This window comes from Lontra canadensis, unplaced genomic scaffold (genome assembly GCF_010015895.1).
Source record: "Lontra canadensis isolate GAN:19392208 unplaced genomic scaffold, GSC_riverotter_1.0 scaffold65, whole genome shotgun sequence".
NCBI lineage: Eukaryota > Metazoa > Chordata > Mammalia > Carnivora > Mustelidae > Lontra > Lontra canadensis.
The window spans coordinates 4,224,803-4,250,788 of NW_022631059.1; the positions used below are offsets into that span (position 1 = coordinate 4,224,803).

The 25,986-nt window shown below is 48.7% G+C and overlaps 1 protein-coding gene across 9 annotated transcripts; it reads right to left on the bottom strand.

Moving 5' to 3' along the window:
- Nucleotides 1-1,737: 1,737 nt before the first annotated feature.
- Nucleotides 1,738-24,494, bottom strand: STX16 (syntaxin 16). Of its 9 annotated transcripts, none has more exons than XM_032878899.1 (10): nucleotides 23,615-23,714; nucleotides 15,765-15,776; nucleotides 9,277-9,392; nucleotides 9,045-9,152; nucleotides 8,515-8,655; nucleotides 7,468-7,633; nucleotides 6,279-6,370; nucleotides 5,577-5,720; nucleotides 4,307-4,387; nucleotides 1,738-1,929 (listed from the first exon to the last, which is right to left on the bottom strand). In XM_032878899.1, the coding sequence occupies exons 4-10, from the start codon at nucleotides 9,135-9,137 to the stop codon at nucleotides 1,825-1,827; spliced, it is 822 nt and encodes a 273-aa protein (XP_032734790.1). In that variant the 5' UTR covers nucleotides 9,138-9,152; nucleotides 9,277-9,392; nucleotides 15,765-15,776; nucleotides 23,615-23,714; the 3' UTR covers nucleotides 1,738-1,824. The 9 variants fall into 9 exon arrangements, with proteins under 9 accessions (XP_032734790.1, XP_032734789.1, XP_032734784.1 ...); XM_032878898.1 differs by having other exon boundaries at nucleotides 23,564-23,665; XM_032878893.1 differs by lacking the exon at nucleotides 9,277-9,392 and having other exon boundaries at nucleotides 23,564-24,493.
- Between the last annotated feature and the right edge of the window lie 1,492 nt (nucleotides 24,495-25,986).

Genomic DNA, 25,986 nt, shown 5'->3' on the forward strand with positions numbered 1-25,986 from the left:
AAGCTGGTCTCCGGGACACCCAGACTCTGCCACCGGATTCGACTCGGCTGTGAGTAAGGAGTGCCTAGGGCTCCTCACGAGGTCTGGAGAAGCCCCACGTGTCGGGGGTGACCCAGGAGGTAGGGGTTCATATTTCCCGACCTTTTCCCCAATAAATAACCGTTTGTCAGGGAATACCACGTGATTTCCTGAAAGCCAGGGGCGCCTCTAGATCATTCTACAGTCACGGCAGTAATATGAAAACCAGTGGCCTCCTGGAGTCACAGACGACTTGGGAAGGGAAGGCTGGGACGTGGGTTTGGGTATTAAGACCACAATCTGTTTGGATGACTTGAACCTCTGGACTTGAGTTTAAGTTTCCAGAAACCTACTTGAAAGTCAATTCTAAAGAGATATTTTATATGACTGATCCAAATAAAGCACGGCACATTTAATGAAGTCATGCTCTTCTCAAACTTTTTAGGAGAGGTAAAATAACAATGGAAAAGCCACCGGAAATTATACAAAGACCATTAAAAAGATACTGGTGTCTCAAGACCCAATAAAACATGAACAACTTCAGCTTTCAAAGTCGCCATCACTTTCCACATTATTCTACAGTTCTAGAAATATATTCGAGCACCATATTGATAATAGGTAAGTAAACGGCAAAGTCTTGCTTTGGCGATCTGATTCATGCTCACGCAAAGAAGGGATTTCCTAATCCAGATTTACACAATCTGCAGGAACAGGCCTACTTTCTTGGGCACGTTAGCCGCAGTGAAGGAGCTGATAAATCATACCACTGGTGGAGTATTTGACTTTGAAACAGAGTGATGTTTGGTTAATAATTTGAGATCCACTAATCCTAAATGGGGCGGCCCATTCAGAACGGCCTGTGTGTAAATTCACAGTTCATTAAATGGTGTCTGGTTTGAACAGGCCATTATGTGGTTAGTATAGAAGTAATGGATTGAGCAAGGACAGCTGGGGACGAGCACAGGGACACACCGGCTGATTCTGGTGACTTCCACGACACTGCCCATCTTCCATTTGCATGTTTTCTGGTGAGGTCGGTTTGAATTACCAACTTCTAAGTTTAGGTGGTTTTGTTTAGTAACCCCTTTTGGTTTACCATAGAAGATGCAGGGCACGGATTCTGGATGAGGAACAGCCCATTTACAGTTAACTCAAACTTATGAGGCCGTTGTAACCGGCCCATCTAAATGTGTTAATTACCATCAATGATGGTTTCTTCTTTTTCACACTTTGTTACTCTGATCATTAACAGTGATGGAAAAGCTAAATTAAGTTAATGGGGAATGGATTATAAATTCTTAAAGGACTTCTCAGTTTGTTTTCAACTGGAAAACATACAAAGAAAGATGAAGAGGCATTTTTGCCTCTACTCACAAATTTTTGGTACCAAATTTCTTAAAAACCAGATGGTTTTTAAAAAATGTTTCCAAAAATTATTTTAACATGTTGCTCCGACATGACAGCTAAAAAAATAACATATGCACATACAGTATCGACCAGCTTGTGGAGTGCCTGTAAACATTCAACTCATTTTCTCTTTCTAAAAAAAATATATATTATGACTGATAACACTGCTCAATCTCTATCCTGCAGCAGTAGCAAAGGTCCTTAAATTCTTGACAACGAAGGAAAACCAGAAGCCCATTCCCTCTGCTTGAGCACGACTGTGACGAGGAGTCCAGGCCGGCGCTCGCGGCCCCCACGCAGTCCGCAGTCCGCAGCCCGCGCCTCTGCTGTGCCCGAGGGGTGGCCACGCCCCTCGCGCCTGGGAGGCCATGCGGGTGGCACACGCAGCCCCACCGACGCCTAGCGAGACTTCACGCCGATGAGGACAACAATGAGGACAATGATGATGACAAATAATATTAAAATCACAAGCATCTTCCGATTCTTCCTTTGATACTGCTCTGCCTATAGAGAGAGGGGAAAAAGGCTGTCATTTTCCCAAAAATCCAAAATCGAGTCTCGCTTGTTTCCAGTCCTGGGCCTGCGGCTCTGTCTGTATCACTGGCCTCTCTGCCACAGGCTACGTCGCGTCACTACAAGCCCTGCCGCCCGTTCTAGCACGTTCCTCAATGCCGGCGGACAGCCTGCAGGAGGCCGGAGCTACCGAGCTACCCTGGGTGCACGGGAGCCAGCCCGGGCCCACAAAGGACACAGGCTGGCGGCAGGAGCCCCAGATTCCACCCCAGGGCTGGGTGTACCTGCTTCTCCTCCCCCTTCCACTGACCCCAAGGAGCCACCCTTTTGAGGAGAGCCTCCTGTTTCTGGACACAGTTTCTGGGTCATCCTTCGTGATGACCTCCAACAACGGGCTGAGCTCACCCCAGCCAGTGTGTATGAACTGACAGCTCCCAAGAGGGGCATTTTCTGTCTCCCCTGATGCTGGAAAGAGGACCCCCCCCCCGCCCGCAGCAACAGGAGCGCGGAGGTGCGCCCCACGGGTCTCAGAGCGCAAAGAGCCTCCCTGAGATAGTCGCTCGCCCGCAGCGCGTCCGCCAGCACAGCGGACAGGAGCTTCCGGAGTCCAGCGCCCGCTGCACTCCTCCCCGCCCACAGCAGCCTGGAGGCCCTGGGCAGCGCCGGGCGGCGGGGACGGGACGCCCTCACTCACACCACGCCTGGTGTGCTCCACACGAAAACGCCCCACCGGGGTTCCTGGGGACTGAGCCGGCCGAGGAGGGAGCTGCGAGGTCGCCCTCCCCAGGGGATGCTCCTTCACAGGGAACGACACGAAGGACACAGCCTGATGGGAACGCCTAAGAATAGCCAATCTCTTCTGCTTTACCTCCGCGGTCCCCATCAACCTTCTGACGGGTGGTTTTGTTTCCTAAGGGAGCCTACACACCCACGGGGAGCCACTCAACAACCAGGAGGAAACATCGGGGCAGGCAGATTAACCCGTCTGCAGAGTCCGGCCCGTGCGGAACCACCCCCAGGGTCCATCCTCCTCGGATGAGGGGACCGCCAGGGGACCGGCCAGCCACACCACTGACAGCAGTGTGACCGGAGGGGGAAGCCGGAGCACGTTTGCTGCTCTAATACGGAACCTAGAACACCGGGGAAGCCGATATGAAACGATATACTTTAAAGCTTCTCAAAGTGATTTATAAAGTAGAACCCAAAACAAAATTTCTAGTTCCCACTGGATTTGTATGCTCCTGCAGAGAAAGCTCTGCCCTTTATCTGTGCCTTATTACAAAACATGTCTCGCTAGCTTTTATTTAGGAAACTTCAAAACCAATGCATAATTCAACAGCGTATCAGAAAGTGGGTATTTCAGGGCAGAAAACTCAAGCTAGTTATCAGTCTTCCATCCGCAGGTTCGGCAGCTCAAGAAGCCCTCTGCTCGCCCGGGGCAGGCCCTTCCCTTCCATCGTGCGCGGGCGTCACCCGCGCCCCGCCGCGGCCGCGAGCCCACGGAAGGGAGGTGCAGGGCTCCCTTTCCGTAAAGCTGGTGTCATCGTCAGACGGGGCCACCCCTGCCATGGAGAGCAACCGGCTTCCGGATGGCGGCAGAGCCGTCCATGTGCGGGCTGGAAAAATGCTCATTACATGGCTGCCACCATCACACGGTCTCAACGGCTACAAGGAAATGGACGGGACTTACTGTATTTGCGAAGGACGAGCATCCGTTCCTTTTAAGGAAAAGGCGCTCCCAATTACACAGGGGAGCTGCTCGGTGCCTCTGGACGTTTCTCATCACTGATGACAAGATTCCTAAGACGCTTCCCGGTTATTTTTCAATAAACATCATGAAGGATATCCCAGAAATAGCTACCTTATTAGCGAAGACTAAGAGAGCTACTCTCACTTCAACAAACTATGCTTTTCTCAAGGTGGCACACAGACATACTGCGGTAATTAAAAGGGAAAATGAGATTTTCGTCTGCTCCAGAACAATCCTCTGCCAGCAACGCATCAGAAATGCGTCACAGCAAGAGAGACCTGAGTCGGCAGCAACAAGTGGACGGAATGTTCGACCTAGCAAACGCCCATTCCCTTGATTTCCTAAAACAAGAAGAGCCAAAGAACGACATGATTTCTGAAAGGAAGAAATGCCCCATTCCTTTATAATCTCCTGTCACTTCTAAGCAATTTTCGAACCCAGGCGCAAGGCGCCCGTGGAGCGGCTCCGGGCGGCAGGGAGACCAGGGCCCCCGCGGTCGGCGCCGCCCACACAGACGCGGGGCGCTCCCACACGCCCCGCCGCTGCGAGCCCCTCCCGTGTCCCGGGTACTCGGGAACGGCTCCCCGAACTCTCGGCTGTGGAAACACACGGCACTACCTTGTGAAGCTGCTTCAGGCCGTCTTCGGTCTCGACACAGGACTGCTCAACGTTGTAGTCAATTCTGTCAAGGACCGTACCCTGAGTGAGAGAGGACAGCTACAGACGACCGACAACGGCCACTGGGAACCTGCAGCCGCAGCCGCCATGACCCCAGCACTATCTGTTTTACTCAACCGCTGCCGGGAAGGGGCACTCAGAAAGCTCTGGAACCATCATCAAGCAGTGTGAGGCGCTCAGCGGCAGAGTGCTGTGTTAGTTACATGAAGTCTAACTTGTCCGAAAGAAATACTGACAAACTGAGGTTTCTTTTTCGGATTTAGCCGCTCTAACGTATGCCACAGCTTTAGGAGATACACGGCTGGGTGGAAACAGGCTCTGCGAGGCGAGGGCCTGACTGCTGTGCCCATGGGCTGCTTAAACGCAGAGCGCGCCGGTTAAGCCAGGCCCAGTCACGATTAGGCCTGCAAACTGACCAGCACGCCTGTCAACGTCAACACGGGTGTCCACAGGTCAGAGCAGAGACGGTGAGCTCCGACCCACCATGTAAAATTACACGTTTGCCTCAAGGAGAATTTTGTTTTTAATTGTTTAATCTGTCGGTTCAAACGGAAAGAAGGGAACACCAGGCTGTGTGGAGAACAGCTCTTAATGGAACCCGCTGCATCAGACGAGGTGGCAAGCGCAGTTCCTCGGGAACCGCGGGAGTAATTACTGTAACTAGATCTTCCACGGCCTCAACACTCCACTGTGCAGCTGGTTGCAGGGGGATCAGGACCCAAATCCCTGCTGGCGAGATAATAAAATACCCTAATCAGATTGTAACACTGAACAAACAATTTAATTCTACTTGAAAGCTTGTGGTTCCAGTTGCCCTTACACAGTAACCTGCCAAAATTAGAAGGGAAACCTTATCTACCTCCAGAATCACTGCTGAGTGGGGGCAGAACCCACCAGACGCCCCGGTAGGGTGGTCTCGTCAGCGTCCTTGAAGTACGGGCAGAGAACACGAGACTGTCTACCCATGTTTATCTTTTACTTAAAAAAATAAAACGTTATTAGTAGTTTTATAGGAAACGGACATTAGTGTATGCCTATCATTTGCACATACACAGACCCGTGGAAGCGTGTAAGCACACGTGCACACACACACATGCCTGGGGGGAGGAGGGTCAAATTGCTTCCCGACACGAACGCAGATTGAAGAGTCTCCAGAAGGACCCGATGTCGCGGCAGGAAGACTCGGCGATGAGGAAGGTAAAGCGCATACCTGCTCTACGATCATGGCTCCTAAGTCCCGGAATATCTCATTCAGGTCTGAGATGGACTGCACGATCTGGCGGATCTCCCGCTCCCGCTCCTCCACCATCAGCGTGTTCTGCTCCACCAGCACCAACTGGTCGTCCGTAAAACCCTAGTGACACAAGAAGTCCCGGATCTGTAGCTTTAGGTCCTCCTCTTCCCCCACCACATGGTACACTGTGCGGCTGCAGGTACCATCTAAAGACTGAATTCTGAAGGTACTTCCATAAAGCACATCAACACAACACGTAAGCACTTATTTTTCCCTGACAGGAAAGATCCAAATTCCTAAACAAGCAGGACAGTCTAACGCACTAGGGGCCGAAGCAGGGGACACGAAGAGAACCCGTCTGCAGCTGCGCAGGGCCCAGCAGCAAAACCACCGGGGGAGACCCTGCACTTCTCTGGGTTCGTCCCCACGTGCGGTGCGCGGACTGCTTTCCCGAAGGCTCCGAAGGCAGATGGCAAGGCCTCCTTGCAGCCTACAGAAAGGAAGGAACAGTATGGCCGCCATGACTGTTCTTCCACCTGCTGCAAAAACGACCCGACGGACGTGCAGGTGAAGCAGCGCTGCCCCGTCGGCACTGCGCGGAAGCTACCGGTCTAGGAGGAGAAGGAACAGAGCGGAGCGCAAATGCGCAGCAGCCCGTCGTGCAGCCCCGTCACGTACCCGGTCGTAAAGAGTATTATCGCCTCCATCATCCATTAGTGGTACTGACGTATCAAAAAAATGCTGGGCTCTTTCCTCTCGGTTCTTCATGCCTATCACAGACAGGAATTCACTTTACTCGAATACGTAAACCATCCTGGTTACTGTCCGCCATTAAAAAGGGGAAATCTGGAGTCAAACTCAACAGTCAAAACGGAGATATTCTTAGCTTTAAAAGGAGCCTATCTCCAACAGAGGCGGGGGAGAGCAGAGGGTTATCAACAGGTAACGACATGCAAGCACTGAGGGTTATTCAAGATAAAAATCACACTGTACACGTGTACAATTCACTTGATGCGAAGCGGGTGACAACACGACACTTAAAGCCACCTGAGAGTCTCTAAGTGAGGCAGAAATAGTTCATCTAACTGCTGTTATGAAACTTTTTTTTTAAAAACCAGTATTTCTCTCTAGAAGCGTCTCTAGTAACAACTCCAAACGGCCCGAATCAAATTTCAGAAGTACTGAAATTAAAATACAAGCATGCCAGTTGTCCGAGGGAGGGGGAACTAGGTTTTGGTTTTTGTTTTGTCAGTATGTGGGGACACTACTGATTACAATGGCAACCAAGTAGAACCGTTTATGAGGTAATGCGAATGCGGATGTGGCCAACCAGACTTCCCACCGTCTAGAAGAGAAGGTCGGCTGAGTGGGCCACTAGCGCCAAGCAGCCAGTGGTTCAACCACTCGCACAAGAGGCTTCCAGGCACTCAAATACTTCAGTTGTTGCGGAAATATAAAGCTTTCACGTCATCACAACGCGTTTCTCCGCTTTGTCAGCTGCTTCCCCCAACCCAGCATCTGGAGAGCCACAGGCTTCACAAACGAGCTGGAAGGATTCTCCCCCAGTTCTCGAAGCCGGACGCTTCGCTGCTCGCCGGCTGTCCCGCCAGCCCGCGCTCAGCCTCGTCCAGGCAGCACCTGCCGCGGCGCGGCTGGGGGCGGGGCTTCCGTGGGGGCGGGGCTTCCGTGGGGGCGGGGCTTCCGTGGGCGCCGGAAGGTGCGAACTTCCCGCGGGGGTAATCATGGAGGGCAGAGGAGGAGAGGGAAAAGGAGCAGCAGAAGAGAAGGATGAAAACCGAAGCGGTCCGCAGTCCTAGCGCTGGCATCCTCGCGACCCCCAAGCCCCCAGAGCACCGGTGACACTCACGTTTGAGGTAGCCCGACTGCGCGCGCCGGAAGCCGGTGGACAGCTCCTGCAGAGCCTGCGCCAGCGAGGCCACCACGTTGCGAAGGAGCCGCTCCTCCTGCTCGGAGCAGGCCCTGCGCGCCCGGCTGGGCAGAGCCTGCACGGCTCGCTGGCACCTGTGGAAGAGCTGGGAGAACAAGCGCATGGCTCACAGCGGGCCGGGAAGGGGCCCCGAGCGCCAGCGCCTCCGCACTCGCGTCCCAGGGACGGCAACCGCTCTGTTCACGCAGACGGACCTCGGGAAAGGGGACCAGATCAAAGTTGCCGGAGGCCTCCTCTACATCCTCAGAAAGACCCAACCAGACGGGAAAGGATGCGGGGCACACCTTCTAACGCGTCGTCACGTGTCGCCCCGCTGTTGCCATCTTCTCACTTAACCCCCATGCCCACCCTGGGGCAGGCATTAATTTTACTGTTCCCATTTTATAGATGAGAACACCAGAGTCAGAGGGATGAGAACCATGGCGTTGTTGCCCTGCCAAGAGCTGGGATTCAAACATTCCAACACCCAGGGCTCTCCCGGAGCACCTGGCCCCTCCACTGCGGATCACAACCAGGAGACACAAACAAGTACAGAATATAAGACACTAGAGCTCACACACTAGTCAGCTTACTTAAAAGTTACTCAAGTTGAGCATTTTACAAGAATTTTTCTAGGGTACTAAGTTCCTCAAGGATACCAATATACTTGAGTCTTGGGCAACAGCTCCTGATCTTTTCCAATTACAAGGACCATTTTTTAACATGAATAATTTGTAATCACTAGTACACAATTAAAGGTACACACTTCTAACTCAGTCCGTGGTGGTATCTACCGACCAGAGAAAACCAGCCCCATTCCTCTACAACACATGCTGATTCTTGGGGGAACTCAGAGCCTCATGTCCCTTTGTGAACGTGGGGTTGGGAAGTGTGATCTGATTTAGAGTCTGCACCACGTAATGGCTTTTGAGAGGGTCATGAGAAGCTGGGAAGTGCCCGTCCCCCGGGGTCCATTTCCACCCTCACCTGAGTGATCTCTTGGGCGGTTATTTCGATGGCGCGTTCTTGCTCGCCGCTGTCATCCAGGGTGGGTCTGTTTAAATGCTGGTCATGAAGGCTGGCTAACTCCTTCATCTTCTGTTTGATCCGGCCGACATCATACTGTATCTAAACAAATGAAATCACCAGGACCCCACTGATGCCCGCCAGGCGTCGTCCGCCTCCCAGACAATTCGCTGCACCCGAGTACGAGCGCAGGCTTCGGCCGACTTGTAGGCTCACTGACGCGTGAGCAACTTTTCATTCAAACACCCCTCCTCGTCACACAGCTCTTCAGTTTCCCTCTATAATCCAGGTAGTCACTCCTAACGCCAAGATCGCTCACACACACACACCTCTTCTTGTGGTGTGTGACCTGAATGAACCTAAAGCAAAGTATTTCCAGGGACGTGCACTCAAGTGTAACCAGATCAGTCTTTATGGCAGAGAGCGTAACAGACGTCGGCATCATAATGACTTACAGAAATAAGAAAGTATGAAACTAACATTCAACTTACTTCATCCACTCCATCCACCCATTTCGGAGGTGACCGTTTTGTCACGCCAATTGCTGCTTCTGGATCTAAGCTAATGCCTGACACCAGAGCCATACGGTCATCAGCAAGCTACGGGGAAATAAAGGGACATGAAAAAACATCATTCAGATTCCACTCTGATAGGCAAACTCTTACACCCTCTTAAATGTCGCTCCCTAAGAAGACAAAAAAATGGAGGAGTAAGTGCACTTGCCTGATCATAAGCTTGCTCTGAAACTGCTAGGATTTGGGACTGTTTTCCTATCTTTTCATGCACCAGTTCTTAATTTTCTTGGACATACTTGTGAACATGAATTTGACTTGATCTGGCTATAGAAATGTAATAAAAAAAATCAACAGAAGATCCTTAACAGAAAGACCTCTTAGTACTAGTACTGTAACACACGACGGCATGAGCCTCAAAAATTAATGCAATCAGATACAAGTTAAAAAAAAACACTAGGTTACAAATGGACTCAAACAAAACGTTCAACAGGAGCGAGGTTCACTCTCACACATTTAGCTTATTTTGGAAATGGGGCTGATCCAGTTATCTTGGTCACGAGATCATTAACTGTGTGTTAAAATCTGTGAAAGAACTGCCTAAAACGATTAGCAAATTACCCACCATTTGGCTAAAGCCATCCTGAAAAATCTGACTGCAATCCTGACTGCCGCTTCCTTTCTTCAGCTCAATGTCCACAGGCAACGTTTTCACTTATTTTGAAATGATACCGAGAGTTCCCGTTGATTTTTCCTGCATAAGACACTGCCTTAGAAAGCCTGGAAGATGGGGAGGGTGACCGTGGGTCTGGCTTGGTTAAGCTGTTCTCTTGCCTAGAGGCAGAATCCTGAGGTGCCTCCAGAGCTCAGAATTTAGAACTGCCAGTTTCCAAAGATCCAAACGATGATCAAAAAATAATGGAAAACAATATATAAAAGTCTTGTACAGGTAATACTTTGTAAATTTTCTAAATCATACTGCAGAATTGGGTGAAGAATTTATATTGCTTTTCTTCCCCCTTCCTTGCATTTATCTAAATTTATTTTTTCATTCATTTAGCAAATACTTGTTTGCTTTTCTAATAAAGGAACAAGGCAAAATTTAAAAATCCACAGATAAAGGGGAAAAACAGAATGTAAGGAAAAACCTACATTAAAAAAATTCTTCAAGTAATAAGCCCTAAATCCTGAACAGTTTATGGCAAAATTCTTACAAGCAAACTGGGGTCTTGCATCTGCCCCTGCCCCACTCCACCACCTCGCCCAGTTCTGCCCCCAGGGGCGTAGGGCCTTCTGTGCATTCACAGATCACACCGTGTGCGACGACCACAAGGAAGGGACCAGAATCCTTGTAACTGCTCCCGGAACGTCTGTGAGTCGTGATTAAGTCACCAGCATTCCGCCGCCGCGTGGACCCTACAGGACCACGGTGTCATCTGCGGTTGTAAACAAGCCGTGTGTCATCCAACCTGCGCGATCTGGGGCTGAGTCCACGAAGCGCTAACCCTCAGGCGCAGCTCGCTTTTCAGAGCTCCCTAATAGGGATCTTATGTCCTTTGTATTGTTTTGGTCCTCACAGAAACTAGGTGAGCTAGGAGCTATTATTCCAATCTGTAAATGAGGAAACTGAAACTCGGAAAAGTTAAGGAGCTTGCCCAAGGTCACAAAGCTATCCCGGGACAGACGACCACCGGGCGGGCGGACTCCAGAAGCCCCATCTACTGCATGAGCAGCCCGGCACTTTGGAAGGCCCGGGAAACAGAACTGCAATTTGCTAAGAAAACAAATCAGGACAACAAGCCTCCAGATTGAAACACCACCAGGAAACACAGTCCTCAGCCCCAGTCCCCCCACCAGCGGTGCTTGGGACTACAGGGCAGGCTCCCAGGGAGCGCAGAGGCCAAAGTGGCCTCCCTCCCTGACCCTCTGTGGACGCGGCGATGAGGGTCAGACTCATCCTAGACAGAGCAGGACAGACAGCAAGCAGCGGAGCTGTCAGTTCCTCCAACTCCTGCTCCGACGTCCCCAGGAGGTGCGCAACCTCGTGCAGGGCAGAGGGACCAAGGCAGGAGGGGCTGGCCATGCACACAGCGGTGCTGGACACAGAGCCGTGGGCCTGCGGGAGCAGAACGGGAACCTCCACCTCCAACTCTTAAAACTCAGCAAGGCCCAGAGCTGCTGCGGTGCCTCCTCACGGGCGACACTGCTCTTGCGATCCTGGCTTATTACCCGGCCCGCTATGTTTTATTATTGTATCATTTTCAATGGCGTAATAATTTGCTTTACTTATGGTTTTTAAACTCAGGATCTCACTTTGTACTGTTTTTACAAATATACTGAACTAAAAAGATACAGAGATGGTATTTATCTAAATTTATCTGGATAGTAATTAGTATCACTTTAGCTGAAACGAATGAGACACTGTCAGATGAGAAAAGTCAGTTGGAAGTGGACTCACCTCTTTTCAGCAGTACTTAATTTTACACAAGAGCTGTGTTCCCCCCAAAAATGCATGTAAGTTAAAACTGGGGCAAACACATTTCTCTTCAAATGTTCTAAGGAAGCCTGCTAATGAAGAGACCCCCGCCCATAGGGGACAGATGCCAGCTGGCCAAGCTGGCCCTAGCATCCCCTACACTGCATCAGGGTTTTGCCAACTTGAAAAATGGGAAAACCTGTCCCCTCTCTAACATAGTCTATAGCCATGCTTATCGTGAAAAAGAAATTCAGCAGTACTTGGATGAAATGTGTCATTTATTTTCTCAGTACAAACTTTAAATTTAAAAAACCACATTGTTTTGAGAAGAGTAAACACAACTGAAGATAAATGTCAATTATTTGAAAGAGGAACAAAGATGAACATTAAAAAAATATATTTTAAGTGCAAAACAATCACCCTTTCAGTTTCAGAAACCTCACTTCACATTTGAGAACATGTTTTCTTATTTTTTTAAGACCCAGGACATATCAGTTTTCAAGCTGCCATTCTAGCCAACACAGGCTTTAAAAATGGCCAGATTTTTAATTCTCTTTACTCATCCTGGCTGAATTTCAACTTAGTCCCCTCTCTGAATATAAGACACCGGTCTTTAAAGCTTTTCTTAAATGAACTTGTGCTTCTCAAGTAAAATATCTTCCCCTATTTTTTAAGTTAAAAAAAAAAATTAGTAAAAATTGTACTCATAAGAATATCAGAATTCCTGTCTCTGATTTGTGGCTCTGTCCTCCAAGAACTGTGGGGGTGTGTGACCCTAACCCAGGGTTGCACAGGAAAATTCCAACAGAAGCTCAAAACAGCATACCCAAAAGGCTTCTTACTAGTCTCACTCAAGTCATCTTTCGCCCTTGATCCACTTTGGACGTTGACATTCGCCCCTAAAAGAGCACCAGACGGTACGGACAAGCTCTTGATCTATGGAAGGAACGCACACACACACAGACTCCTATAAATCTGGCTGCTCCGAATACAGAGCCTCTCTACTCTTAGAAAACCCTGAGTTAGTGTACTGCAAGATTAAGGACAAGGCAAAGCCTCTGTTGAGATTAGCATGGTCAGACCCACTCCCCCCCACCCCCCCGACCCTACTTCTAAAAATAAAATAAACAAACTACGTTCAGTCATAATGCATTGGCAACAAGAAACAATACCGACAATTCTGGATCGCTTGTGGCAATGAACAGTTAAAAAGGCCAGAAGGGACGCTGAAAATTACAGCCCGGCCACCCTCGCTTCCACGTGGGAGAATTAGGAGCGCATATGATGAAGTCAGGCCACAGGCATAACTCAATCAAGGGATGTCAGCACTACCATGTGTTTTTAAAAATCTGTGAAAGTTTTAAAATAGTGATTACTTTTTCTGATTATGAAACAATAAATGTTCAAAACAGACACCTTTTTAAATATACAAAAAAATACAGAAATAAAAAATCAGAGAATCACACCATCCAGACAGATATAAATGCTGCTAGTTTCACTGATTTTCCTTTCTTCTCAATTATTATACACATCCTTAAAAAAAATCAGTAGGGAGCAATGATGGCCTGAGTTGTCGGTGCTGCCCTTCCACTAAATTGATCTCTGTATCCCAACAAGTCTTTGGAGGGGACTGCCCCCTGTTGTACAAATATGGACAATGAGCCCCTGCCTCCTCCCTACCACCGGCCGGCTCCCCCATGACGGACATTCTCAGCAGGCGACCGGTGGGCCCAGTCTGGGGCCCCCATGTCCCCACTGTATCACTCCCCGCTGCCTAGGATACGTGGTTGGAGAGCTTGACATTTACTTCTTGTAATTTTTTATTACGTCCTATTATGAATTTTAAAAACCCAACAGCTTGGGAGATGACTTTGTTATACAAGAGGAAGTAGATTAGAGCAGGGAGCAAAAGGAGAGGGCCAGATACTTCCCTGGGTTAAGAGAGTAGGGACACCGCACTTGGTCCTTCTGGAGAAGGAAGAAGAGTGGTCCCCCAGGCTGCAGACTTTCAAGCTGATTTAAGTAGAATGACAGTCTAGTGTGGACACACTACGGAGCGTCACCGAACAGGATGGCTCTACTCTGGGAGACCCAAGGGGTGCAGTCAGCAAAGTCTGCCCAGACCTCAACTTGAAGGGGTGTGCTTCCACCTACCTCACGCCCAGAACCAGGTGGTCACTCTCACCACTCCCAGAAGGCACTAATTTGCAGCACCCCTGCAGCTCCGGTGAGGCGGGGCTCTGGACATCCTTCCCAAACATCCCCAGCCCCTACCTCAGCACCTGGGAATTTAGCAGTAACAAGTATACAATTATAACTAGCTGAGTCACCAGTAAGGAGATGGAACGAAGTAAATAAAATGCAATTCTGGAAGCTACACTCCATAAAAGATGGAATGGGTCTGGACAAAGGACACGGAGGGCCAAGTGAAGCGCTCGAGAGCACGAGGAGGCCCCGTGCACAGGGACGGGGACTGGGCTTTGAGCCCAGAGAATTCTGACAGCACGTGAGCTGTGTGTGGCGAAGGGGCTCTCCACGCAGGGTCTCTGGTGACAATGTGGAGAGCCCCTTTAAACGCCCAGAAGCTAAGAAGAAAAGCAGAAGGGCCTGCTAGCTCCAAGAGTGGAAGGAGGAAAGACTGGAAATTGGCTCAGAGGGCCAATCCTGAGTACCCTGACTTTAGATGCGATCCCCGTGTGGACAGTGGTCAATGCTTCTTCAACCCAAGTTGTCCTGTTGCTATCTGTCCCCCATCGCACACTTCCCTTTGGGGGCCATAAGACCCGTATCTCCGAACTGTTCAACAAGGGGGAAAATCTGTTCTACAAGGCCTCCTCCCTAAGCCCCAGACCTTCACGCGGCTGGAGGCTGGTCAGCAAAGCCATGGCACGTGGCTCAATGAGCTACCCGCTTAAGGGTAGCTGCTTTTAAATCCTAATTGTTTTTTAATGACAAAAGTAATACATGCACATGTTTGAAAAACGGATATCCAACCAGAAAAAGGTAAGCAATGAAAGAAGTTTCTCGTCCGTCCCAAACTTTTCCTGGATGGTGTCCACTGCAAACTGTTTATTGTGTCTCTTCAGAAACCTTCTAAGTACACACAAGCACCAATGTGAGTCCTTCTTCTCTAAATCAGAAACCGAGAGAGCGGGAATCACATCGTGCGTGCTATCTGGTCCCGGGCTCCTTTGCACTCAGCCATGGGTCTGGGAGCTCAGGGGGCTGCGGCCCGCGGGGAAGGGCTACGCTCGGTCAGAGGGACGGAGCATCAGGACGCGATCTACCTCGCTTATTTCACTAGTTCTCCATGTGGGATATTGAGGTTGTCCCCTGTCCGTTGCTATTATCAACGAGTTAAAAAGGATTTTAAAGCTTACAGGTAGATCTTTACCTTCCGGTTAGGAGCCCCAACGGTTTTGAAGATAGTCACCCTAATCCCAGCTCACTGGTCAGACTTCTAAATTAAAAAAAAAAAAAACGAAAACAAAAAACACCCCCCTCCATTACTCTTTTTAAAAGGTCTACCCTCAGGAAAAATATTTTTACCCCTTTGCTGCTGAAATGAGTGATGGAGACACAAAACGGACAGCCACAGTTCAATCTCCTTGCCCCTCGACCCTTCCATTAGCGCTTCTAGAATAAAGTGCTAGGAATACGCACCCTCTTCATCTTCTGGGTGAACTGTCAGTAAGTCAGGAAAAGGCCAAAAGTGTGCTGCTGGGAAGGGGGCAGAAAGCAGATGCCGCACTCCCCAGCTCAGTGAGCACGCACGGGGGCTCACCAGCCTCACCCCAAACACTGGGCTTGGAAGCCTCCCGGGCGGGTCCCCGGGGCCTGAGCCCTCCTTCCTTCGGGCTCTCCCCAGACATCACGTCCTTCCGTACTCCATGTGAGTTACACACATAATCCTAAAAACAATCTGGGTTTTTGGAAGTGCAAGAAAAGGCTCCATCTTTACTGCTGCCAAAGTCGAGACACTTTCCTAAGAGCAGTAAATAATAGTTCCTTAAGCCCTTCCCTAAACCACCAATTTACCTGGTGTGAAAGCATATTAAATAAATCCTGAGGATTAAATTGTTAAGCACAACAATTATAGGTAATCAAAATAAATGCTAAAATATATATAAGCTCTGTTGGTGTTCTGTATATGACCAAAGACTTCAGGAAAAATCCGACATCATTTTATTAACTAACATACAAAAATATTCAAAACACAATACCTCATCCAGCTCCTGAAGAGGCATGTCGTTCCCACCAGTCCCATCCAGTTAGGGATAGCAAAGAGAAAAAGAAGGATGGGGACAGACAGATAAGGTATGGTCAGTTGAGAGAACACTGATCTTAAGCAACTCTAAAGCAAACTAAAAATAAAGATCCACTAACCCAGGCATTTAAAAAAATCTTCCCCTTTTGATTGTTCCTTTAAAAAAAAAAAATCTACATCAATATATATTTTTCTTTATTTACTGTGATTGTTGTTTTGGTGAATGAAATAGGAAACAAACAATAAACAGCTGTAAAAATTAAAATACAATAAACAAATAAAATACACTCGCTTTACTTTCACTAAAATATAATGCCAATCTGTTTCGTAAATATAAACTATCACACACAATATTCTAAATTTCCCTTAGGAAGATTAAAAAAAAAAAAAGAAAGCAAAGCTAAAATGCAGTTTCACTGTGTCAAATACATGTACATTCAGCATGTAAATCAGCCCTGCAAATGCAGCAAAATTAGAAAATGAACACCCCACAAAAATCATCTATGGCTGTATTCAGATAATATTTGAGTGACCACACATGTAAGGTCTCTACAAATTCAATCCCGCAGACACGGCTTTATCCATGGTAATAAGCAAGCCGAGAAACCATTCTTCCCCGGAGAGAGACACAGGTGGTAAAAGAAAAGAAAAACTCTTCCCATTTGCTGGCCATATATTATTACTAGCCCAGAAAGCACATAGTTATTTATAAAGCTATTAGAAAAGCAAGTAAACAAAACAAAACAAAAAGATAAGGAGAGATTTTTTTTTTCCTAAGGGGGGTAGGAAGGAAGCAGCACCGGCAGCCAGAGGATTAAGTTTCAATTTAAAACTAAAGGTCCTTTTCCAGATCAACATGGAACTTTATCTTCTGAACAGATATTTACTAATGATGCATAATCTACACAACGAGGTCTTTTTTTCTTTTGTGTAGTATTGATCAGTGAAATAATTACTGGTAAATTTCAATAATCAACTGTTTTTTTTTTTAATGCTTAGCAGTAAATTTAGAAAATTAAAAACATAACTTTCTTATTTAAAAATTAATAGTGCAAATGAAACTGGTCTATCAGGGCCAAAATATTATTAAACAATGACAGTAATAAAAAGTGTAATCAAGCAATATTCCTCCATGTAAAAATTCAATTAGCTGACATTATAGAAAGCTGAAAGTCCTCTTCATTCCTCCCACAATTTGCTTTGAGAGCAAAGTGAACTCTATTTATATACACACCTGCCGTTGACAGTAGTACCAGAACATTTTAACAGAGAAGATAGTGTCAAATGGAAATCTGATTTAATTACCTTTTACTTTAAAAAGAAAAAAAGAAAATGTTTCTATTTTTTAAAAGCTTTAACATTTTCATCAAGAAAGCACTGAAATGTTTGTATTAATAAAACAAGGCACAGGGCAAACCCCTAACTTCAGGGTCTCCGTCCGTCCATCTGCCTGTTCTGCAGCAGCTCCTTGGCATCTGATCTTTGAACAAAGTGTCACTGCAAACCACGGTTAAGATCTCTGCCGCTCGGGAGCCTGTCCTTGATTATTAACCAAGCACACACACTCTGATCTTTTGGTTTCTACAATTATTAGTTGCTAAGAGGTGAAATCAGAATCACCGGCTAGGTAAGACACTCTCTATCGCAAGTAAGAAAACTAAGCTTCAAAATCTATAAATCCATTTCCCCAATCTCAGAGCTTAATGGCTGAGATGAGGACAGACCCAGGTGTTTGGGCCGCCTTCCACCCCACCTTCCAGCATTTCTAATTTTATTAACAATTCAGGGAATTACTAGCCATAGGCAGCTACTACCATACCACATCTGGAATTAAATTCAGAAGGTCATCTTTTCAAAGAGCCCCCACCCCCACCCCCGCCAATCCCATTTTGCTATTCAAAAAGAGAAGGCCTTCAAAACTCCCCCAGCCACCAAATTACCAGAAAATTCTGTCAGGACCCAAATTAAAACATTTAGAATTACCATAAGGAAAAACCAAAATATAGCCAAATGAAAACACGTTACTATACATCATCACCTTCTAAATCTTTACAATGTCTAAATCTAGGTTTCTGACCTGCTCATGGCATATAATCAAGCAAATATTGAAACTCCAAGCAGCATGTGGAATTTATAGTCTAAAGAACTTTCTACATAAAACTGAAAAGTAAGTGGAAACCCATCTGTGTTTACTCAGGAAGTCTGGGAAAGTTGAGCAAACGGAGTTGGAAGCACAGGTCTATGCTATGGTGCTGTTTACTTTATTTCCGTTACTGCACAAATAAAAGTTTGCTTCACTTTTATCCAACAAAGTACCCTTATTCTCAAATAAGCCTCACTGCTCAAAGGGAATCTTTAGAGACAGGAAAGCAAATGAATCTAAAGAGAAATATACAATGATTTCATACTTGGATTCTAAAGACAGAGAATTAATTTTCCAACAGACTCAGTGGGGACTAGAACCTTCAATATGCTGGTAAAAATGGACTCTGTGGTTGCTAACTGACATACAGAAGATGCTAGCCTAGTGCAAGAAAAAGAAAAAAAAAAAAAAAAAGATTTAAACAATGGGTTCTTCCATTTCCCAGGACCTGCGCCACGAGTCCTGGAAAGGCAGCCAGCACTGCTGTGGCCCAGTGGGTTAGCACGGGCCTCTGGAGCCAGGGTCGCCCGAGGCCCCATCCCAGCACCCTGACTCGCCAGGCAGGTGGCACTGGGCAAGCTCCCTGACTCCTGCAAACCTCAGTTCCCTCATCTGTCTCATGAGAAAAACAACAGCACCTGTGTGACAGAGCTCTGTGAGGATGAAATGAGGCCATACACGGAAAGTGCCCGCGTGCACAGAGCCCCAGTGCCAGGCACACAGTCAGCTCTCAGTAAGCCTTGGCAAATATTACCGTCAAGACTGACGAAGGATTTCAGATTTCCTACAACCTTAGTTAATCCTGAGTGTCATTTTTTCCCCTAAAGCATACCATGTTTCATTAAAAATAATGTGCTGGTTCCAAACTAATCTAAGGCCAATTAACCCCAGCTTCCATTTACAGATTGGGCGTTATTTTCAAGCAGAGGACAGGTCAGGCAGTGAACGCTAACCTGTCGCTCCAATCTCTCACTCAGATCCGTCCCAGATCAAAGCAATCACCCGCGTCCTACAGCACCTCATTAGATGGAACAACAACTCAACAACTACGTTTCATTAATTTAAGACTTTACACGTTTTTTGGAATGTTTACTTTATTTTGTAAATTCATTTCAGCTACTTAAAGCCAAGCTGCCTGTAACTGCTTGAATGAGGTGATGCCTTAAAACCTGCACTTGGCCAAACAATGTCAAGAGTTATTTCTGCAAAGCACTGGAGCTGCTTCCCGGGATTTCTGCGTGACACCGGGCTGACAGGCACGGGGATGCTGTGGACTACTTCTCCTTTTTAAATGAAAGCTAGGGCTGTGTGCTGGGCCAGGAGAAACTGTATTGAAACCCTAGAAATCACCTAACTTAAGCCCCTCAACTTATAAATAAGGCAAAGACGTCGGAAGGGTTTAAAAAGCTTGCCTACAGACACATTCTGGGTCAGCCGCAAAGTGCGACGACGTAACCCTAAATTCCCAGACTTCAAGTCCTGCGCCTTCCTTTATTTCACACCTGCCCTTGCGGCACAGCGGTGATGGGGGAGCCCACAGTGAGGCCCAAACACAATGAATGAGAAATGCCAACCACTGCATTTTGCTCCACATCTAAAAATCAAACCCCAGTCTGTTTCTAACAATTAGTTTTACCAGTATCAGTACAAGGAAAAACACAATGAAGTGGAATTTTGTTCAGTTCTGGGTGGTAAACTTGAAAAAGCATACAGAAACACTAGGTTTCATTCACAGGCAAGAAACTTAACCAGGCTGTCTGAGCAGGGACTGCTGAGCTAGACGGAGAAAGCTCTCGGCAACGTGAAGGCTACAGGGCTATCGTGCAGAAGGAAGAGGCTTCCCGTGTCAGAGACCCCGAGGGCCAGAACCCAAGCTAGGACCACAGGACACAAGGTACAGAGTTGGGGTTCATATGGGCAAAGACTTTTTTTGGTAGCACAAGAGGTGGAATGACTGGCTGCTGGAATTTCCTACAGCCATCACAGAATGTGGTCAAGGAAGAGAGGCACAGGGGTTATCATAGAGGGGATGTCGGGTCAAGGACCTTTAGGTCTCTGCTGGCCCAGGGGATTTTGTTTTGTCGCTGTACATCCTCCTTAAATTCCTGCTTAGCTGTGACATATTTGCCTGAACGCTGCAAAAACCTCTTTTATTATGCATGCATGTAGGTATGCACAATAAGCCCCCCCCCACCCAACTTCTGGGGGTTTATCTCCCCTCCAAGTAGGATGCAAAAAAAAAAAAAAAAAAAAGCATGTTTAAGTTTCTTGAATGATACGGCTTTAGGTGTACTTTGTTTTGAGGTGTGAGATATACACACATGCATACATCTTGACAATTTCCACAGCTTTTTCCTTAAATAAGGATGTGAACGTTCAGATTTAAAACTTGAAAAAAAAAAAACCAACCCCAAACTATCAGTTCAACGTGATTTACTGATTTCTTTTGGGTTGTGTGTGAGGTAACAAACACACACTAAAATCAACTTCTACAGCTTTTTCTTCTAACTAGGAACTAGAAAATTCAGGTTATGATTTTTTAAATTAAGTTAAACTCTAAAATTTAGTTGCTTCCTTTTTAATTACCCAAGTTTTACGTATGTGCAAATTGTCTCCTTTTAATTATTTTTCTCACGTTTTTAGTGACCTGTATATATCTTTTAAGTTTTTATTTACAATTTTTCAAACATACAGAAAAGTATGTAAAATGGTATAATGTCACCCCACAGTCCTCAACAGGCTTAACAATCAGTAATACTTTCCCTTATTTGTTTCATCTTGGGGGGGGGGTTAAGTATATAAAAAAGTGGCATTTTAACATTTTACTACTAAACATTTCAGTAGGTATCTCTGATAAAATTAACAAACTTAATTATAATTAATTAACTCATCATTACTAATATCACCTAAAACCCAGTCTATTTTCAAATTTAACAACTATGATTTTCTTTGATTTGCTACTCGGTTATGAAATTTCCAATTCAGAAACAAGGTGTTAGCCTTTCTATGAGCTAGATACGCAGAGAAAACACTGCCTAAGTTATTTGATAAAGTTTTAAAAAATTGTGTTAGACATGGCTTTCTTCCCAAATGTTTACAGCACTTTTCCAACTTCCAGAAAAGTCGAAAGAATTATACCCTGTACTTAGTCATGTTAACACTTGCCATGTTTGATTTTGTGTGTGTGTGTGTGCAGAACCGTTTCTGTTGAATCAATTGTAAGCAAACTGAAGATATAATACTTTGCCCCTGAACGCTTCAGAAAAATCTGACAGCCATGTGTTTTTTTAATGTGCACAAAAATATGAATGTGTATTTTCTTTTTAAATTCTAACTTAAGCCATTTTTGTTTAATTGCAAATTCTGTTTTTTAGATCCTCTGAACTGACTACAAGGATATTTTACATGATCTGACTGCTTACAATCTGAGAAAAATTCCAGACTAATCGAGGTATGCAGTATTTTAAATGGTAAAATATACAGAACATATCTTTGAATGTTCTGAGATGTGTGTATTTAGTCTGATCCTGAAATCTATTTTCAAGAAATTGTCTGAGTTTGCTATACATATCTGCACCTTTTGTTGACATATCTATTTTTCCGAATTGTATACTCCAACCATCCATATTTAATTATCTGCCTTAGCTTATATATATATACATATTTTTTTTTAATTGCCCAACGTAGAAAACCATTTTTAAAAAATCTGTTTGACTTAAAGATGCACTTTTAAAAAAAGCTTCCCGGCTTAGACACCAGGTTTTTAAACTGTCTGATTTAATAATTAATAAGAATAAAAGTCTCGTGTTACCCAATGGTTCAGGGCGTTTTGAACCTTATATACGATTAAAAATTTAAAAGCAAACAACGTTTTTCAATAAATTAAAACTGATACCTTAGAAACATTAATGCGAGTTTTAGTTCTGTGGGGTTTTTCTCCCCCATCAGTAGCATAAAATCAAGCCATGTAAGGAATATGCAATTTTGACATCTTATTTGATAAAACTGAAATTCCATTGAGGAGTTTTATTCATTCGGTTTCTACTCTCTAATTCTTGGCTTATTTCAGAACCTTCTTTCCTAAATCTGCACTGGAATTAGCCCGCGTCCATTTACACTTATTTCCGTATAATAAGATTTCTTTAGTTAGCATGCAGGAAAAAAAAAATTCAAATTCTTAAGCAAATAAAAATCTAAACACACCCCATCCCTGTTTTCTATGCTTTTAGACCTGACTACACTATTTTATTCCTCAAACTGTTCACATGGCTTGAAACAGTTTTTCTATAGGAGCAATATGGCCAAAGACATTTTCTACTTGTGATTTACAAAAAGGAAAAACTGTCTTTGTGGATGGTCTTTCCATCACCAGGACACATGGCATGATTTTCAGAAGCATTCGGTAAAGTCATAAAGGAAAAAAATTAAGAAGCAATATGGTCCCTAAGGGGAGAAATAACTGTGAGATCCCCAAAGCTGCGTGTCTCAAGTATAATGCCTGAGAGTCTGGTTTGGGGGTCACTTTATTTCCCTCCCCCTGCCTGTCTGCAGCAAGGAGGACACCCCCCCCCCCCCCCGCGAGCCAGTTTTGTCACTTCACTTTTCAATTTCGGGTACTCCAGGGCTCATCGCCGGCCGGCACGGAGCACCCAGACCCCTCGCCTTATTTATCAGAGCAAGAAAGAGCAAGAAACCGAGGCTCAGAAAGGGAAAGCAGACCTCTTCGAAAACAAACAAAACCACCTCAGTCATCCTCCCCGGCCTCCCTGGTAGACTCCACCGCGGGGCTAAAGAAAGGTTCAGGTAATTAAATCAAAAAAACATGGGCTATTCTAAAGGTTAGTTTTCACATACACACCATGGTTTTTTTTGTTGTTGTTGTTGTTTTTAAAGTTCGAATGGAGGGAAAAGCTTAATTTCCTGTGTGGGAAATGGAAAACGAAGATCCTAGCACCTCAGTCGCACACACACGAGCCCCCGGGAACAACAGCGAGGCGATCATTCACGGGGAACGCGGCCCCATCCTGGCGGCGAGGCCAGGAGAAGAAAACGGGTGGGGAAAAAAACAACAAAAAACAAAACAAAACACACACACACACGCACAACCCCACTGCTTCCTCGTTTGGGGGGGGGAGGGTGCCGTGCATTTGCAAGGATGGGGGTTCTACGAGCCCGCAACCCGGCCATCAGGACCAAAGTGAGGCCCCGTATGGGGGTGGGAGGCGGGGGGGAGGAGGGGGGCTGAAACAAAACGAGACAAAAAGGCTTCAGAAAGGCCCCAATTTTCCCCCAATCTTCGTGTTAAAACATATGTAAATTGGAGGCGGCCAGTCGTGCGGTGACGGCCGCGGCGGGGGTGGGGTGGGGGAGGGGTGCGGAAGTGAGCAGGAGCGGGCCAGGCCGAGCTGCAGCGGGGGCCTCCAGCCGCTTGCTCCCCAGCCGGGGTGAGAGGCGTGCCCGGCCCGCGCCGGGGGGCCTGGCGCTTCCGACCACTCTCAGTCTCATGACTCTTATCTTGTTTTTTTTAAACAGAGAGACAGACAGAGACAGACAGACAGGCAGAGCCGCCGTGCACACGGCGCGCGTGTCGGAGAGGCCGCCGGGAGACTCACCGCAGCAATGCTACGTGAATGCAGAGGGCTGGAGGTGGTGTGACTACTCACTTGCTCGGCTAACAGCTGCCGGTTTTGGATGGAATTATTCCGCAACAACAAGAAAGCGTCGGTTAAACGCCTGGTGGCCATGGCTCACCCTCTGGGACCCCCCTCTCGGGCCCCCCGCCCACTGAGCGTCCTGGTTTATTCACTTTCTTTCTCTCGGCCTGGCCCAGGCGGCCCGCCCTGCACGGAAACCCCTCTGGACAAGGCCTCGAGCCCAACAGGCACAGCTTTGCGCCTCGCCAAAGCGCGGAGACCCCTCCCCAAATAACCACCTAGGCTTTCCAATGGTCTGACTCCCCCTACTCAGGCCTGCCTTCGATCTCTAAGCACTTGAATCCCCCCAATCCTTGCCTGGCTGGCCAACGTCCCAGAGACCCCACCCCAATCCAACCTTGGATCTACAAGCGTCTAACTCGCCAATCCGGCTCTGGACTGGGAGGCTCTGAAGCCCCCTACCCCCCTTTAGTCTCTGAGACCCCCAAGGGTCTGTGCCCCCTGCCCCTAACTTGGCTCGCAGGCCTCGAGGCCCGGCCCTGAGGCCTGCCTCTGACTCAGTTTCCCCACAAGAGGCCTGGCCCAGGCCTCCTTTGGACAACCCCGGGACAGGCCTGGGCCCTGAACTCCAAGGCGCCTGGCCCTCCCTTCCTGGGCCTGGTGGGAGCCGGCTAAGGCCCGGGCCCGACCTCCTGACCCCTTCCCTTTCTGGGCGGCCTGGTCCTCCACTGCCACAGCGGCCTGCCGGCCTCCAGGAGGGCAGCAGGGCCTGCCTCCCCAGCCTCCTCACTCCTCTTCTCCGGCTCCCTCCATCCCCGGATCTGACTGCAACTCAGCCCCGGGCCGTTTCCGTGCTGTGGTCCCGGGTTCTGGCGTCCCCCCGGCCCTCTTCCTGTCCGTCCCTCGCGAGTGCCCCCCTGCGACGTTCACAAGGCTTGCTCGCAACGTTCCGGGCGCGGGAGCTCCCTGCCCCCTGCCCCAGGGCGCGGGAGCGCTCCGCCCTCTTCCCGGGGTGCTCCCGGGGCGCCCGCTTTCCCCTTCCCAAACTGGGCCCCGGGGCCGGGGGAAGCGCACGAGCGGGTCGGCCTGAGTCTCAGAAGCGTGGCCCCCGGCCGCACACGGTCGCCAGGGGCTTTGGCGCGCACATTAGAGTGGAGCCGAGCGGCAGGCAAATTCGCGCCCGGGCAGAGGCGAAGTTTGAGGCGCGCGCGGAGCCGGGGCGGGAACGGAAAAGTTGGCGGCGACTGCCTCTGGAGGCCGAGCACGCTCCACTGCAGGCGGCGGCTCGCGCTCGCCTTTTTTTTTTTTTTTCCCCCCCAATTCTGAGAAAAGATGTATCCGAAAACAACCAGGAGAGGGAAGAAAAAAAAAAAAAAAAAAAAAGCCAGAGCCAGAGCCGGAGCTCCAGGCCGCCCGGGCCGCGCCGCCGCTGGCAGTCGGGGGTCACGGGGGGCGCCGGCCCTCCCCGGCGGCCGCCTTCTGTAGGGGGCACTGCAGGGTCGTAGAATTTCAAGTGGAAAAGTTCCCCGAAACTTGGACAGCCCCCCACCCTGCCCCTGCCCAACTTTTTCCTTCGCAGCGAGCCCGGGGCCGCGTGCTGGGCCTGCCGCGGCGCCCCCTCCACGACGAGCCCCGCAGCGCCCCGACGTCCCACGGGCCAGCGGGGCCGCCCTGGGGTCCGCTCCCCTGAGGACCCGGGCCCGGAGGCGGCGGGCAGGGGCTCCGCGGGGCTCGGGCCTCCCGGACCCCAGCGCGGCGAGCCGGGATCAGCCGGGCGGCCGAGGCCCGAGCCCCGCCAACCGTCTGACCCGGGGCCGTCCCACGGACACCCCGAGGCCGAGGCCCGAGCCGGGCGCGGCGTGGACCCAAGCGGGCCGGGGTCGCGGAGCCGGGCGGCCGCGCCTCCCCGGGGCCCGAGGGATCTGGCTCCGAGGCCGGGCGAGCCGGGACCCCCACCGCGGGAGTCCCCGGCGGGGCTCGGCCATGGGGTCCCCGCGGCGGGAGGTCGCCCGAGCCTGGGAGTGAGCCCTCGCGCCTCCGTGGGCTCCTGCGTTCACCCAACTTTGCACACGCGCGTGTCTGCCGGGTTCCCGCGTGCCGAGCGCGGCGCTCGCGGCGAGAACCGGCGGCCGCGACCCGCTCCCCGGGCGGCGGCGCCGAGCCAGCCGCGGCCCACACCGCCCGCCCGCCCTTCGGGGAGCCCTCGGGGTCCCGGGCCGGGGCGACCCGCGCGTCTCTTTGCTTTTCTCCTGGAGAATGTGCCTATGGGCGCTCGTGACACTAAAACGAACGTTAAAAACCCCGCTGGGGAACACAGAAATGCACCGAGCGAAGGACACGAGCGCGCCGGGGAGCCGGGCCGGCGAGCTCGCGGCGGGGAA

Coding starts and splice junctions, on each gene's coding strand:
- STX16 (XM_032878893.1), bottom strand. CDS start 23,695: ATGGCCACCAGGCGTTTAACCGACGCTTTCTTGTTGTTGCGGAATAAT. Junction 6,371..7,467: donor GCAGTCGGGCTACCTCAAAC/GTGAGTGTCACC, acceptor TGTCTGTGATAG/GCATGAAGAACCGAGAGGAA. Junction 5,721..6,278: donor ATAATACTCTTTACGACCGG/GTACGTGACGGG, acceptor TTGTGTCACTAG/GGTTTTACGGACGACCAGTT.